The 15,716-nt window shown below is 51.1% G+C and overlaps 1 protein-coding gene across 2 annotated transcripts in view; it reads left to right on the top strand.

Annotated features, from left to right (window-relative positions):
- Nucleotides 1-2,303: 2,303 nt before the first annotated feature.
- The window catches only part of PPP1R12B (protein phosphatase 1 regulatory subunit 12B), a 169,545-nt gene continuing 156,132 nt past the window's right edge, over nucleotides 2,304-15,716 (top strand). For both annotated transcript variants that reach the window (XM_068985639.1, XM_068985638.1), the window contains exon 1: nucleotides 2,304-2,588. In XM_068985639.1, coding sequence (XP_068841740.1) covers nucleotides 2,304-2,588 — 285 coding nt within the window. The remainder of the gene's footprint in view (nucleotides 2,589-15,716) is intronic.

The raw sequence follows: 15,716 nt of genomic DNA, 5'->3' as shown, positions 1-15,716 counted from the left end.
GAGAACGTGTTGTGGTTGTGTTGCGCTCAGTCGTGTCCGACTCTTTGGCGACCCCGTGGACTGTAGCCCTCCAGGCCAGAATACTGGAGTGGGTAGCCGCTCCCTTCTCCAGGAGATCTTCCCAACCCAGGGATCGAACCCAGGTCTCCCGCATTGCGGGCTGATTCTTTACTAGCTGAGCCACCAGGGAAGCCGAAGAATACTGGAGTGGGTAACCTATCCCTTCTCCAGGGGATCTTCCTGACCCAGAAATTGAACTGGGTTCTCCTACATGGCAGGCGGATTCTTTACCAGCTGAGCTACCAGGGAAGCCTGGAAATCTTTAACACGTCCTTTAGACGAATCAGGCACTATGCTAACTCTGGTGGAAAGGAGAGATGGTATGATGAACCAAGCAGAGACCTGCAGTTTGGGGAACCACAGAAAAAACGGCATAACAGGGAAAAGAAAGAGAGTCCCATGGGCGAAATGTACAGTCTCTATTTGTCCACCAGAGGGGGGTATGTTAACTGGCGAGAAGAGAGGCCACGCTGAAAGTTTTTCATAAACTGTACAGGTGCCATTGCTTTAAAGAATGGAGTATGGGCTTCCCAAGTGGACCAGCGGTAAGGATTCCACCTGCCAGTTCAGGAAATGCAAGAGACTCGGGTTGGATCCCCGAGTGGGAAGATCCCCTGGAGTAGGAAATGGCTACCCACTCCAGTATTATTGCCTGGAAATTTCCATGGACACAGGAGCCTGGAGGGCTACAGTCCATGGGGTCACAAAGAGTTGGACACGAGTGAGCGCACGCAGGCACACACACGAATTTGTAGGTTTGTTTTTTTTTTTAATGGGAAATGATTATTTAATAAAAGTTTCCGGATGTGTGTGCATTGTCACTGGCAGACTCGGTACATTTAAAGGCTCAGGAGTGTGATCGCTTTGAAATGCCACTGTGTGCACCAGGAACTGATGTCGTTTATAGCTTAATTATACTTCAACAAACAAAAAGTCTTTATAGAGAAAGAGAACAGATCTGGGGGAATTGGAGGAAGGTGGTCAAGAGGTACCAATTCCAGTTATCAGATAAGTAACTACATAATTACAGTCCATGGCGTCAGAGTCCTATACCACTGAGTAGGCGCTGCCTGCGTGTGTGCGCGCACACACACGGATATAATATCCAAGATGATAAATATAATTAACACTGCCCTATGTTATATATGAAAGTTAAAAGAGTAAATCTTGGGAGTTCTCATCACAAAATATACATTGTTTAATTTTGTATCAGTATGTGATGACCCATGCTTACTGCGGTCATTATGATGTATATGTCATTATGCTGTACACTTTAAACTTACACATGCTGAATGTCAATTACATCTCAATAAAACTGGAAGAAAAAACAAGAATTATGTTTTACTTTTACGGGACTGTCAGGATTTGTCCACTTGTATATAAAGTATCAGTATTATTTTCTTTACCATATTTAGGAAATATAGACTATCAATCATGTTTGTTTAATGATAGTAAACAGTTGTGTAAGTTTATTGTGTAAGCTTACTTTCAGAGTTTGAGCAAGCTCCGGGAGTTGGTGATGGACAGGGAGGCCTGGCCTGCCGCAGTCCATGGGGTCGCAAAGAGTCGGACAGGACTGAGCAACTGAACTGAACTTTCAGAGAGCCTCTGTTGGGAGAAGATGTTTCAAGGAAAAACTTAGATGACTTAAATTTTGAAAAACTTCTCAAGTCATACACAGATTGTTGATTTCCACTATGAACTGCGAGGATCCTTTCCAGGGTCTTTTCAGGGCTCCTTGTTAACGCGTTCTAAGTTACAACGTTAATAAAACTCTGGATTTACAACCAGGGCAGGGTTTCGAGAATTTCGAGTCCTTTCCGTCCAGTTTTTCTCAATAGAAACCGTCTCTTTTTCCACTTCAAAAGACTGACGTTATAATTAGGGATCCGAGATTAGCTGGAAGCGCACGGAGGTGACTAGGGCCGCGGACAGCTCCCGCCTTCGGGGCAGAGGTGACCCCGCGCGTCCGCTGCCAGGCCCGGAGCCTCCCGGCCCCGCCTCTTTCCGGGTGCATCCAGGGAATTGAAGTTCCGGTCGGTCCCGGGCGCGCCCAGGGTGGTGGCGCGTGCGAGGGGCTCCCACTACAAGTCCCGTGATGCCTCGGGGCGCCGCCGCGCCTGCGTGCTGAGGCCGCGGGACGTGCGGGCAGCGGAGCAGTAAAGATGGCTGCGCGCGGGACTCCGCCCTCCGCTCCCGGCTGAGGCGCTCGGCGGCGGCGGCGGCCCGGGGCAGCGGCGGCAATGGCCGAGCTGGAGCACTTGGGCGGGAAGCGGGCTGAGTCGGCGCGGGCGCGGCGGGCCGAGCAGCTGCGGCGCTGGCGGGGCTCGCCGACTGAGCAGGAGCCCGCTGACCGGCCGGGCGCGGGGCCGCAGGCTCGGCGCGGGGGCCCGCGGGTCCGCTTCGAGGACGGCGCTGTGTTCCTGGCCGCCTGCTCCAGCGGGGACACCGACGAAGTGAGGCGGCTCCTGGCCCGGGGCGCCGACGTGGACACGGCCAACGTGGACGGCCTGACCGCGCTGCACCAGGTGAGCGCGCGGGGCGGGTGGCCGAGCCGGGGTCCGCGCGGCCCGGCGGCGTCCGGCTCCCCGGCCCGGTGCGCGCCGTGTTCCCCGGTGCCCGCGCCGCCCGCCCGGCGCCCTCGCGGAGGCCGGCTGTCCGTGCCCCCGAGAGCGGGGCTGGGTCCGCGCCGCGTCCTCGGGTTTGCGAAGGTCCGGGGGCGGCTTCGTGACCGCGGGCCCAGCCCCGCGTCAGGCGCGCCGGCGAGGGGCCGCCTGCGGGGTCCCCTGGCTCGATGCTCGGGGCCGCCTGCCTTCCCGCGCCCCGACTGCCCCGCGGGAATGACGCGCCCCAGCCGGGCCGCAGCCGTGGACCGCCGTGTGCGCTCGGCCCCAGCGCCTTCGCTGCGCCCATCTTACGCCCGCGTGTTCCGTGTCGCTGTCAGGATTGACTCCACCCTCCCTCTCCACGTGGGACTTCGTCAGTTATTTCAGGGGGCCCGGAGCTGGACACCCACTCTTAATCCTTCTCGATTTCCTTCTTCTGCTGTCTGTGCGAGTGGGTGCGTTGGCATGAGAGTGTGCTTCTGAAAAATAACACAAGCCTGCGTCTCGCCGCTTCTCCGAACACGCTAGCCAGGAGCTTAGCGTGCCTCCTCGCCGTGTTTCCAGTCCTTTCTTTCAGAGGAAAGGACCTTCTCTTTACTCTGCTTGTATCCGTGTTTTCTCACTCAGAACGGTGCCCCACCTCAGAGAGCAACCAGTTCAGTTCAGTCGCTCAGTCGCGAGCGACTCTTTGCGACCCCATGGACTGCAACACGCCAGGCCTCCCTGTCCATCACCGACTCGCGGAGTTTACTCACACTCATGTCCATCGAGTCGGTGATGCCATCCAACCACCTCATCCTCTGTCATCCCCTTCTTCTCCCGCCTTCAGTCTTTCCCAGCATCAGAGTCTTTTCAAGTGAGTCAGTTCTTCGCATCAAGTGGGCAAAGTATTGGAGTTTCAGCTTCAGCATCAGTCCTTCCAATGAATATTCAGGACTGATCTCCTTTAGAATGGACTGGTTGGATCTCCTTGCAGTCCAAGGGACTCTCAAGAATCTCCTCCAACTCCATAGTTCAAAAGCATCAGTTGTTTGGCGCTCAGCTCTCGTCATAGTCCAACTCTCACATCCATACATGACCACTGGAAAAACCATAGCCTTGACTAGACGGACCTTTGTTGGCAAAGTAATGTCTCTGCTTTCTAATATGCTGTCTAGGTTGATCACAGCTTTTCTTCCAAGGAGCAAGTGTCTTTCAATTTCATGGCTGCAGTCACCATCTGTGGTGATTTTGAAGCCCCAAAAACATTTGTATAATTTTTTGCTGTTTAAAAATTATTTTATGTCTCACTGCATGTGAATCTCAGCAGTTATCCTTTGACGTAGGTGTTTGTTATTGATATAATAACCGTTTTATAGGTGATGAGTCTCAAGCTCAGAAAATTGTTGCTTGTATGGGATTAGAAGAGAGAGAGAGAAATTGCCTTTAGGCATAGATTTTTCACATTTAAACTCTAGAGCTTTATATTTCATCTATTAAGGAGCTGAATATGTATAAGATGGATGCTAAGAGGGCCACATGCATTTTAAATTTCTGAGCTCCTTGAGAGGGTGCGTTTTTACTTTTCAGATGTATTTGGGAGGTCTAGATTCTGAAAAAAACCACTTGAAGGGATACTGGAGGATAGAGAAATAGAAAGCCATCTCTAGCGCACGTGTTCTTTATTGAGGCAGTTTTCTGAGTATAACTCAGTGGCCCCATTTCTTTTAGCTGCCTCTGCCCACTGAGTCCGGCCCGACCACACGTGTTTTAGCAGAGCCCCAAGACCAGCACCCAGCGTGAGGCCGCTCCTGGTGGTTCTTCCCACACCAGGAGACCACCTTTCTGACCCCTTGCCCTGAGACTGGGCCTCTTGGAGTCTCTCTTTCCCTGTTAATTAGCACCCTAGATGGTGACTTGCAGCTTCTCTGAGTTACTGTGATCTTGACATTCTGTGATCTCCTAAACTAGGAGAGGGAGGGGATGGCAGCCACGGCCTTTTCTCTGAAACGCCTGCACGCACTTTGTGATCCTGCTCCCTGCTTGCAGAGCTCCTGGCGAGTTGGGTTGACCAGGTGTACCCAGCACTTGACAAGTCATTTCATCCACAGACTAAGCTGCTTGAAGATTCGAGGGGAAACAACAGACTGTCTCTTTGTTTTGAATCAAGACGGGGCCTTTATTGGCTCAGGAACTCTTTTCCTAGTCAAGTCTCCGTAGAGTTACAGTGTGTTTCTTCAGGGCCTGAAGAACTCTTAAGGTACCTAAAAGGGGGTTTTCGAAACGTGGGGCTGGAACTGCCAGTGGCTGGACGGCCATCAGGTGTCTGCGTGCCTGTCCTTCTGTGAAGCGGAGAGTGGTATGCTCACCCGAATTACTTAGCTAAAATAGCCACCGGCCTGCAAGTGTGGTGTGATTTATCAGGATGATTGCTGCTGGCCACGTTTTGGCCACGGCCTCTGGGCCAGCTGGGAGAAACCCCAGCAGACATCGCTGGACGGTCCCTCTTCTCCCTCAAGGTTACAGTAGACGTTTTGTGTTTCAGGGCGCGGTGCTTTGACCCTGGTTTTGACTTAGACCGTTCTTTCCTGGCAGCCTTTGCTTCTGCCAGGAGGTGCTTGAATCAAAGGTAAGTTCCAGGGCGCCTGCAAATAATGCTTGAAATAGATCCGGATAAGAAATATCTTGAAGGTTAGCCTTGCTCTGGTGAAAGCCTTGGAAACTGATGCATACCAACTAGACATGAGCAAATAAATTAAGATTTGGTGTGCATGCAGGGTCGGCAATGAAAAGGATGTTAATTGAGTTACATAACCTTTGGAAGAGTGTGCTTGCTCACAGAGGAGTTCCCATTTCGTTTACGTGTCGATATTGTTGGGCTTGAAGTGTGGGCTTATATTTCAGTGTGGGCTGGTACTTTAAACATTTTCTTTTTACATGTTTATGTGGTAAGGTTTTTTATTAGCGCCTATCTCGTGTCCTTAGCGTTATGCTCTTGGGTCCTCTGGGGCCAGATACAGGCTCTTAGACCTGCGTCAGCCAAATTACTGGGCTGCTGAGAGGCAGCCACTTGCTTTTGGAAAGATTTTCTGGGCTTTGTCAAAATGGGTGCCTGCGCTTCCTCCCGAATGCATTCCATTGGTGCTGTGTCTGCGGGTGTGGGGAGGACGCTGATGCTGGTCCTCGGGGCTCTGCGCTCAAGACCGGTCTCCATCTGGATGACACCAAGAAGGCTAGAAGGACGCTGTGCCTGATGCCAGTTCGGGCCGCTTTCCTGGTGGCCTCAGAGTCGCCCCAGACTGGAATTCAACTCCTAGTGGCCTCAGTCATTCTAGAGCTGCCTCAGTCTGCCCCGTGTGCTGAGGGGAATGAAGAGGATCCGTTTCCCTGGAAGAGACTAGGCAGGGGTGGGCGAGGAAAGGGAGGCAGAGCGGCTTCTGTTCAGTGGGACAGAGGAGACGGAGGTGAGAGGCCTGTGCTTCGGTTCCGGATGGTATGGCGGTGTGCCGTTCGTATGCTAAAGTCAGATGTGTATTCTGTTTTCAAATTGAGTTGTTTAAACACCTCATGGAAGCCACCCGTGTTCCCATTGTTTAATTTATGGCCGTGCTGGGTCTTCATTACAGTTTGGGCTTTCTCTAGTTGCAGCGAGCGGGTCCTCCTCTTCATCACGGTGGCGTCTCTTGTGGGGCCCGGGCTCAGTACTTGGGCCCACAGGCTTGGTTGCCCTGCGGCCACTGAATCTTCCCAGACCAGGGGGTCAAACCCGCGTCGGCAGGCGGGTTCTTAGCCACAGGGCCGCCAGGGAGGCCCTGCAGCTGACGTTTGACCCTGTGTTCGTTTCCTGTGCACGGCCTCTGCTTCTGGTCAGCGTGCAAGGCCAGCTTTCCCTCCCGTGATGAGAGCTTTTAAGGCACACTTTCCTGGCAGCTTTCAAACTCCCGTGCAGACGTTCTGGCCACGCCCACTACGCTGTCATCTCATGCCGGTGACTTATTTATAACTGGGGTAAACGTTGTCTTCTAACCTGTTCCCTTTTGTTCCAGCTTCCTTATTTATTCCCCTTAGAGTCCACGAGACTTACCCAGGATGTTGGTGGATTCTGCTCGCCTTAGGGCCCAAGGCGATCTGGGCATAAATAAAAGAGAGCCTGTCGGCGTTTTCATCACCGTGGCTCCGGAGCACGCCTGCTGAGTCATTCTGGTGGCTGACCTCGCAGCCTGCTTCATAGGAGGCCACCTGGCCTTGCCTTCCCAGGCTCGTCCCCAGTCGTGACGCCGTCGTGGACTTCAGAGCCAGCTTTGAAAATGAGGCTTATTTTTATGGTGGTTTATTGGGAAGTGCGAGAGCTGGGGGAGTACAGACACACGTTGTCTAACCACCACCTTTTTTTTGCTTCTTAGCCAATGTTTTGTGCCCCGGATTGCAGTCTCGTAAAGGAGCTGTCTGCTGCGATGCCGGCTCCAGAACCTTTGTGTTTCACAGTAGCCAAGCAGTCACCGTGTGAGGGTGAAGCGTGGCTCTGTTACAGGTAGCGGGTTGGACGGGTCTTTTGGTAAATTAGACTTAAGTCCTTCTTATTTTCATCTTCACAGTGTAAAGTGTTCATGTTTATAGTCTATGTGTTCAGTTCAGTCCAGTCGCTTAGTCGTGTCCGACTCTCTGCGACCCCATGAACCGCAGCACACCAGGCCTCCCTGTCCATCACCAACTCCCGGAGTTCACTAAAACTCACGTCCATCGAGTCCATGATGCCATCCAGCCTCTCATCCTCTGTTGTCCCCTTCTCCTCCTGTCCCCAATCCCTCCCAGCATCAGAGTCTTTTCCAATGAGTCAACTCTTTGCATGAGATGGACAAAGTACTGGAGTTTCAGCTTCAGCATCATTCCTTCCAAAGAAATCCCAGGGCTGATCTCCTTCCGAATGGACTTGTTGGATCTCCTTGCAGTCCAAGGGACTCTCAAGAGTCTTCTCCAACACCACAGTTCAAAAGCATCAATTCTTCGGTGCTCAGCTTTCTTCACAGTCCAACTCTCAAATCCATACATGACCACAGGAAAAACCATAGCCTTGACTAGACGGACCTTTGTTGGCAAAGTAATGTCTCTGCTTTTCATATGCTATCTAGGTTGGTCATAACTTTTCTTCCAAGGAGCAAGCGTCTTTTAATTTCATGGCTGCAGTCACCATCTGCGCTGATTTTGGAGCCCCCAAAATAAAGTGTGACACTGTTTCCACTGTCTCCCCATTTATTTCCCATGAAGTGATGGGACCAGGTGCCATGATCTTTGTTTTCTGAATGTTGAGCTTTAAGCCAACTTTTTCACTCTCCTCTTTCACTTTCATCAAGAGGCTTTTTAGTTCCTCTTCACTTTCTGCCATAAGGGTGGTGTCATCTGCATATCTGAGGTGATTGATATTTCTCCCGGCAATCTTGATTCCAGCTTGTGCTTCTTCCAGCCCAGCGTTTCTCATGATGTACTCTGCAGAGAAGTTAAATAAGCAGGGTGACAATATACAGCCTTGATGTACTCCTTTTCCTATTTGGAACCAGTCTGTTGTTCCATGTCCAGTTCTAACTGTTGCTTCCTGACCTGCTTACAGATTTCTCAAGAGGCAGGTCAGGTGGTCTGGTATTCCCATCTCTCTCAGAATTTTCCACAGTTTCTTGTGATCCACACAGTCAAAGGCTTTGGCATAGTCAATAAAGCAGAAATAGATGTTTTTCTGGAACTCTGTTGCTTTTTCCATGATCCAGTGGAGGTTGGCAATTTGATATCTGGTTCCTCTGCCTTTTCTAAAACCAGTTTGAACATCAGGAAGTTCATGGTTCACGTGTTACTGAAGCCTGGCTTGGAGAATTTTGAGCATTACTTTACTAGCATGTGAGATGAGTGCAATTGTGCGGCAGTTTGAGCATTCTTTGGCATTGCCTTTCTTAGGGATTGGAATGAAAACTGACCTTTTCCAGTCCTGTGGCCACTGCTGAGTTTTCCAAACGTGCTGGCATATTGAGGGCAGCACTTTCACAGCATCATCTTTCAGGATTTGAAAGAGCTCCACTGGAATTCCATCACCTCCACTAGCTTTGTTCGTAGTGATGCTTTCTAAGGCCCACTTGACTTCACATTCCAGGATGTCTGGCTCTAGGTGAGTGATCACACCATCGTGATTATCTGGGTCATGAAGATCTTTTTTGTACAGTTCTTCTGTGTATTCTTGCCACCTCTTCTTAATATCTTCTGCTTCTGTTAGGTCCAGACCATTTCTGTCCTTTCTCGAGCCCATCTTTGCATGAAATGTTCCCTTGGTATCTCTAATTTTCTTGAAGAGATCTTTAGTCTTTCCCATTCTGTTCTTTTCCTCTATTTCTTTGCACTGATAGCTGAAGAAGGCTTTCTTATCTGTTCTTGCTATTCTTTGGAACTCTGCATTCAGATGCTTATGTCTTTCCTTTTCTCCTTTGCTTTTTGCTTCTCTTCTTTTCACAGCTATTTGTAAGGCCTCCTCAGACAGCCATTTTGCTTTTTTGCATTTCTTTTCCATGGGGATGGTCTTGATCCCTGTCTCCTGTACAGTGTCACGAACCTCATTCCATAGTTCATCAGGCACTCTATCAGATCTAGGCCCTTAAATCTATTTCTCACTTCCCCTGTATAATCATAAGGGATTTGATTTAGGTCATACCTGAAAGGTCTAGCAGTTTTCCCTACTTTCTTCAATTTGAGTCTGCATTTGGCAATAAGGAGTTCATGATCTGAGCCACAGTCAGCTCCTGGTCTTGTTTTTGCTGACTGTATAGAGCTTCTCCATCTTTGGCTGCAAAGAATATAATCAATCTGAGTTCGGTGTTGACCATCTGGTGATGTCCATGTGTAGAGTCTTCTCTCGTGTTGTTGGAAGAGGGTGTTTGCTATGACCACTGTGTTCTCTTGGCAGAACTCTGTTAGTCTTTGGCCTGCTTCATTCCTCATTCCAAGGCCAAATTTGCCTGTTTCTCCAGGTGTTTCTTGACTTCCTACTTTTGCATTCCAGTCCCCTATAATGAAAAGGACATCTTTTGTGGGTGTTAGTTCTAAAAGGTCTTGTAGGTCTTCATAAAACTGTTCAACTTCAGCTTCTTCAGCGTTACTGGTTGGGACATAGGCTTGGATCACCATGAGAGTGAACGGTTTGCCTTGGAAACGAACAGAGATCATTCTGTCGTTTTTGAGATTGCATCCAAGTACTGCATTTTGGACTCTTGTTGACCATGATGGCTACTCCATTTCTTCTGAGGGATTCCTGCCCGCAGTAATAGATATAATGGTCATCTGAGTTAAATTCACCCATTCCAGTCCATTTTAGTTCGCTGACTCCTGGAATGTCGACGTTCACTCTTGCCGTCTTCTGTTTGACCACTTCCAATTTGCCTTGATTCCTGGACCTGACATTCCAGGTTCCTATGCAATATTGCTCTTTACAGCATCGGACCTTGCTTCTATCACCAGTCACATCCACAGCTGGATGTTGTTTTTGCTTTGGCTCCATCCCTTCACTCTTTCTGGAATTATTTCTCCACTGATCTCCAGTAGCATGTTGGGCACCTACTGACCTGGGGAGTTCCTCTTTCAGTGTCCTACCATTTTGCCTTTTCATACTGTTCATGGGGTTCTCAAGGCAAGAATACTGAAGTGGCTTGCCATTCCCTTCTCCAGTGGACCACATTCTGTCAGACCTCTGCACCATGACCTGCCCATCTTGGGTGGCCCGGCAGGGCATGGCTTGGTTTCACTGGGTTAGTCAAGGCTGTGGTCCTAGTGTAATTGGATTGGCTAGTTTTTTGTGATTATGGTTTCAGTGTGTCTGTGCAGGTTTGTGTTAAATACACTCTGAGTTATGGCAGGTACACACTTTGTGTAGCCACCACCTTCCTCACGACCAGGGACACCTTCGGGCCCCCCTGGCCCTCCATCGGTGTTCTGGCAGGAGTGACAGGGCCGATTGGGGAGCCTGCCCTGTGGCCTCTGAGTCGGGCTGCGTTTGTTGGCTGTGACGTGTGGAGTCCCCTGTGTTGTTGCGCGTGTCAGGAGCACGCTGGTCTTTGTGCAGAGAGGTGTCCCACTGTACCGACGCACTGCAGCTTGTTGTCTGTCCGCCAGGTGAAGGACGCTTTGATTATCTACAGTTTTGGTGGTAATGAGTAAAGCCACCGTGAACATTGCTTCCCATCCTTACCGGTACTTGATGTCATTTTTAAAAAGCCCTGTTGGTAGTTACGTGGTGGTGAGGAGCTTCAGTGACAGTCTTCACGCTAGTGATAATGCTTTGTGGTCTTTAATCACGGTGGCAGCAGCTTAGCAGGTGGGCGCAGTGACAGTGGCTGCCACTTGGGTGGTATTTACTCTGAGTCAGGGCCTGTTCTAAGGTCTAATCTATCAACTCATGAGTATATGAAGAACTCATGAGGAGGTACTTGATCATTTTCTGGATCCTACAGAGATGGAAATTGGACCCACTGCCCAGGGTTGCACAGGTGATGAGTGGCGAAGTTGGGATTTATTTCCGCTGAGGCAGTTGGAGGGTCAAATCCCTGTTTTTAGCTTTGTGTTGTAAGCCTCTCGCTACACTGTATTGCTCATTGTAAAACTGGGTAGAAAACAGGAGGAAAAGGTAGAAACTATTTAAAATCAGGCTCAGTTCAGTCCAGTCGCTCAGTCGTGTCTGACTCTTTGCAATCCCATGAATCGCAGCACGCCAGGCCTCCCTGTCCATCATCACCAATTCCCGGAGTTCACTCAGACACATGTCCATCGAGTCAATGATGCCATCCAGCCATCTCATCCTCGGTCGTCCCCTTCTCCTCCTGCCCCCAATCCCTCCCAGCATCAGAGTCTTTTCCAATGAGTCAACTCTTCGCATGAGGTGGCCAAAGTACTGGAGTTTCAGCTTTAGCATCATTCCTTCCAATGAACACCCAGAACTGATCTCTTTCAGAATGGACTGGTTGGATCTCCTTGCAGTCCAAGGGACTCTCAAGAGTCTTCTCCAACACCACAGTTCAAAAGCATCAATTCTTCGGCGCTCAGCCTTCTTCACAGTCCAACTCTCACATCCATACATCCATACATCCATACAGGAAAAACCATAGCCCTGAGTACACGGACCTTTGTTGGCAAATCAGGCTACTCTGAGATAAATACCACTACCATTCTAGTGTATTCCTTTCAGGTTTTTTTTCCAGTTGTTCCTTATATCGAGTTGATACGTGTGAAGACTGTATTTATGGAGCAGATTAGCATCACACACTGAGCTTCCTGATTTTTTCCTTGGTAACCATTTTCCTGTATCATTCAGTGTGCTTTGAACGTGCAGGCTTTGCCGTTTGAACACTGTGCCATTGTAAGCGGGTGCTCTTTATATATATATGTTTGTTTGTTTTTTAATTTTTTTAATTGATTATTATTATTTTTTACTTTACAATATTGTATTGGTTTTGCCACGCAGCAACATGTTTGTGTATATATATATATATATATATATATATATTTAACATGCAATATTTAGGCAAGAGCTCTCCTGCGATGACGAATTCGCAGCGCTGTTGGGTGCCTGGTGGTATCTCGTGAGCCTGTGCTGATCTCTGCAGCAGTCTGCCCGTGTCCACGGCGGGTGCCTGAAGCCGCAGGTGGCGTCGAGCCCTGCACGTACTCCAGGTGGGTCGGGGTGCTGACGCCGCACAGTAGCCAGTGCTCCGGTCCCAGGGCTCCGCGTCTGCAGAGTCAGCCCCCTGGGCACTGTCTAGCACCGCAGTTCACGTTAGTGGAGGAAAGTCTGCTCTGAGTAGACCCGCACAGCTCAAGGGTCCGAGGTGGTGTCTTTCCTCCCTGATGGGTGGGCAGCCTGGGCCTGCTGGACAGAGTGCGGTGGAGCCGGTCGGCCGGAGAGCTCATCAGAACGTTGGCCAATTTAAGACTTGGGAATTGCTCATTTCTGGAATATTCCGTTTGGTATTTTCTGATGGCAAATAACTGAGGAGAGTGACCCCAGGGTTGGAGCGGGGCTGCTGTGTGTGTGTGTGTGTTGGTAGGAATGGCTCCTGGCCACCCGTGACTCAGTCTGGTTTGGAGAAAGCAGCTCCTTTCAGCGGGGTGTGCTCCGCGACTCACTCCTCGGTGGAGGGACGAGGGAGGCCGTTCAGGGAGAGGGGCAGGGCGGGGGTGGCGTGCTGGCGGCGGGGCGGCGTCGAGAGCGTGCAGTCCTTGGTGGAGAGCTTTGGGTTTGGGCAGGAGAGGTGGCCCAGCCGGAGCGTCAGCTCTTCGGAGTAGGAAGCTGCGGCTGGATTTCAGAATGAACGGGGCAGAGAGGAAGGAGCCGCTGAGAGAGCGGAGAAGAGCGGGCAGCCAGCTCCCGCCTGAGGGAGGCGCTGCCTTGTTCAGACAGGAGCGGGGCCCGGTCCAGCACGGGGCTCCGCTGCCCTGAAGACACCCGAGGAGGAGGGTCCTGTCCACGTCCGTGTGGCTCGGGGCTGGTCATCTCCCCATCTGGGCTCCAGTTGTTCACGTTTAAAGCGAGAGTCGGACACGAGCGTCAGGGTGGGCACTGACGACTGTGGGAGGGGATGGCGGGGCCAGAGGAGCAGGAGGCGCAGGCCGGTGGGGGAGAGGAGCCGGCGGGCCTCTCGGGGGTCGGCTGAGGCGCGCCCCCCGGGGCCCTGCCTGTCCCAGTCCTGGAACCCTGCGGATGCCTCCCCTCCAGGGCAAAGGGGCTTTGCAAGGTGATGACGCTTAGGGTCTTCGATGGGAGGATGAGCCTGGGGCTGTCTAGGTGAGCCCAGCGTCACCTTCAGGGTCTTTAGAAAGGGGAGCTGGGAGAGAACAGTCAGTCGTAGGAGACGGTGGTGGCAGAAACCAGAGACGGGAGCGTCTTGGGGGCTCTCCAGCCCAGGCCGGCGGGCGGCCTCACGCCTCCGAAAAGACCACGGGGCGGAGTGCTCTGAAGAGCCTCCCCCAAGCGTGTCCTGCCAAACCTGGGTGTTGGGCAGAGAGCCCGACCGTAGGCTTCTGTCCTCCGGGCCCGTAGATGAAGCCGTGCGCGCTTAAGCCGCTGGGCTCTGATCCTTTGTCACAGCAGCAAGAGGACAGCCAGGAAAGCCCAGTGATGCTGAGGGGTCTCAGGAGCGCACGGCCAGTGGTGTGAACGGGGATCGAGGAGCAGGCCTGGGGGAAAGCTTAGACTTGGTCATTTGTGATTTTTGAGAGAGCAGTTTCAGTGGGAAGATGTTTTGAGGACTTTTCATGGAGATTGTGTTATGTTTTTACTATTAAGGAAAACTTAGTTTTCCTGTTGACTTTTGGAAGGGGAAAAATTAGGGCCCAAGATATCTGCTGCTGCTAAGTCGCTTGAGTCATGTCCGACTCTGTGTGACCCCATAGACGGCAGCCCGCCAGGCTCCCCCGTCCCTGGGATTCTCCAGGCCAGAACACTGGAGTGGGCTGCCATTTCCTTCTCCAGTGCATGAAAGTGAAAAGTCAAAGTGAAGTCGCTCAGTCGTGTCCGACTCTTAGCGACCCCCTGGACTGCAGCCCACCAGGCTCTTCTGTCCATGGGGTTTTCCAGGCGAGGGTACTGGAGTGGGGTGCCATTGCCTTGAGAAGATTCCTAAAATGTTGGTTTCCAGTTAGTTCCAAAGGCTTTGTTACTCATGACTGAGGGGTATTTTAGGATGCTAAGCCCGGCACCCCACTCCCGTACTCTTGCCTGGAGAATTCTATGGACAGAGGGGACTGGTAGGCTGCAGTCCATGGGGTCGCTACGAGTCGGACACGACTGAGCGACTTCACTTTCACTTTTCACTTTCATGCATTGGAGAAGGAAATGGCAGCCCACTCCAGTGTTCTTGTCTGGAGAATCCCAGGGACGGGGGAGCCTGATGGGCTGCCATCTGTGGGGTCGCACAGAGTCAGACACGACTGAAGCGACTCAGCAGTGGCAGCGGCAAGCCCAGCACTAGAGGCAGAAGGCTGTGCTCCTGTTACTGACGGACAGACCAGCTACTCGAGCTTCTTTCACTTCCCAGCCCTGCTTTGGCCCCTGTGATACTCATTAGCACCGTCCCTGGAGGGCAGCCTGGGGGGCCGTGATGGGGAGGATAGTTCCAGCAAACCGTTTCATCTGGCCTTTATTCTTTCGCATTCGTTTGTTGGATGAATTAATGCGCCGGACTCTGTGCTACTTGTTACTTAGCGATTGATACGTTTTAGAATCTAAATAGAATTTGGAGAATGCTGGCTGGTTCCTGTTATCATTCATGATGGGAAGTTGGCTACACAGCCCTTTCTGCTCTAGCCTTCTGGCTTTTGGAGGTTGGTGGGGGAGGGTCACCTTCATCAATATTTGGCAGTTTCATGTAGTCCTATTTTCTTAAAGATGGTGGAAGAGGGAAGTTAATTGCTAATTAATCTGTAGTGTCTCAAATACTAATAATAAACCAGAAGAAACATCTTTAAAAAAATTTTTTTAATTACAAATAATTTTTTTTGGCTACTCATTGTAGCATGAGGGATGCCAGATGTTACTTCCTCTCGAACCCGAGCCTCCTGGAGTGGGAGCAGTTCAGTTCAGTTCAGTTTCAGTTCAGTCGCTCAGTCGTGTCCGATTCTTTGCGACCCCATGAATCGCAGCATGCCAGGCCTCCCTGTCCATCGCCATCTTCCAGAGTTCACTCAGACCCACGTCCATCAAGTCCGCGATGCCATCCAGCCATCTCATCCTAGGTCGTCCCCTTCTCCTCCTGCCCCCAATCCCTCCCAGCATCAGAGTCTTTTCCAGTGAGTCAACTCTTCACATGAGGTGGCCAAAGTGTTGCAGTTTCAGCCTTAGCATCATTCCTTCCAAGAAATCCCAGGGCTGATCTCCTTTAGATGGACTGGTTGGATCTTCTTGCAGTCCAAGGGACTCTCAAGAGTCTTCTCCAACACCACAGTTCAAAATATCAATTCTTCGGCACTCAGCCTTCTTCACAGTCCAACTCTCGCATCCATACATGACCACAGGAAAAACCATAGTCTTCACTAGACGGACCTTAGTTG

The sequence above is a fragment of the Capricornis sumatraensis genome, chromosome 14 (genome assembly GCF_032405125.1).
Source record: "Capricornis sumatraensis isolate serow.1 chromosome 14, serow.2, whole genome shotgun sequence".
Lineage (NCBI taxonomy): Eukaryota > Metazoa > Chordata > Mammalia > Artiodactyla > Bovidae > Capricornis > Capricornis sumatraensis.
Note: the sequence above shows the minus strand (reverse complement) of the source record. Positions and strands in the feature narration are given on the sequence as shown.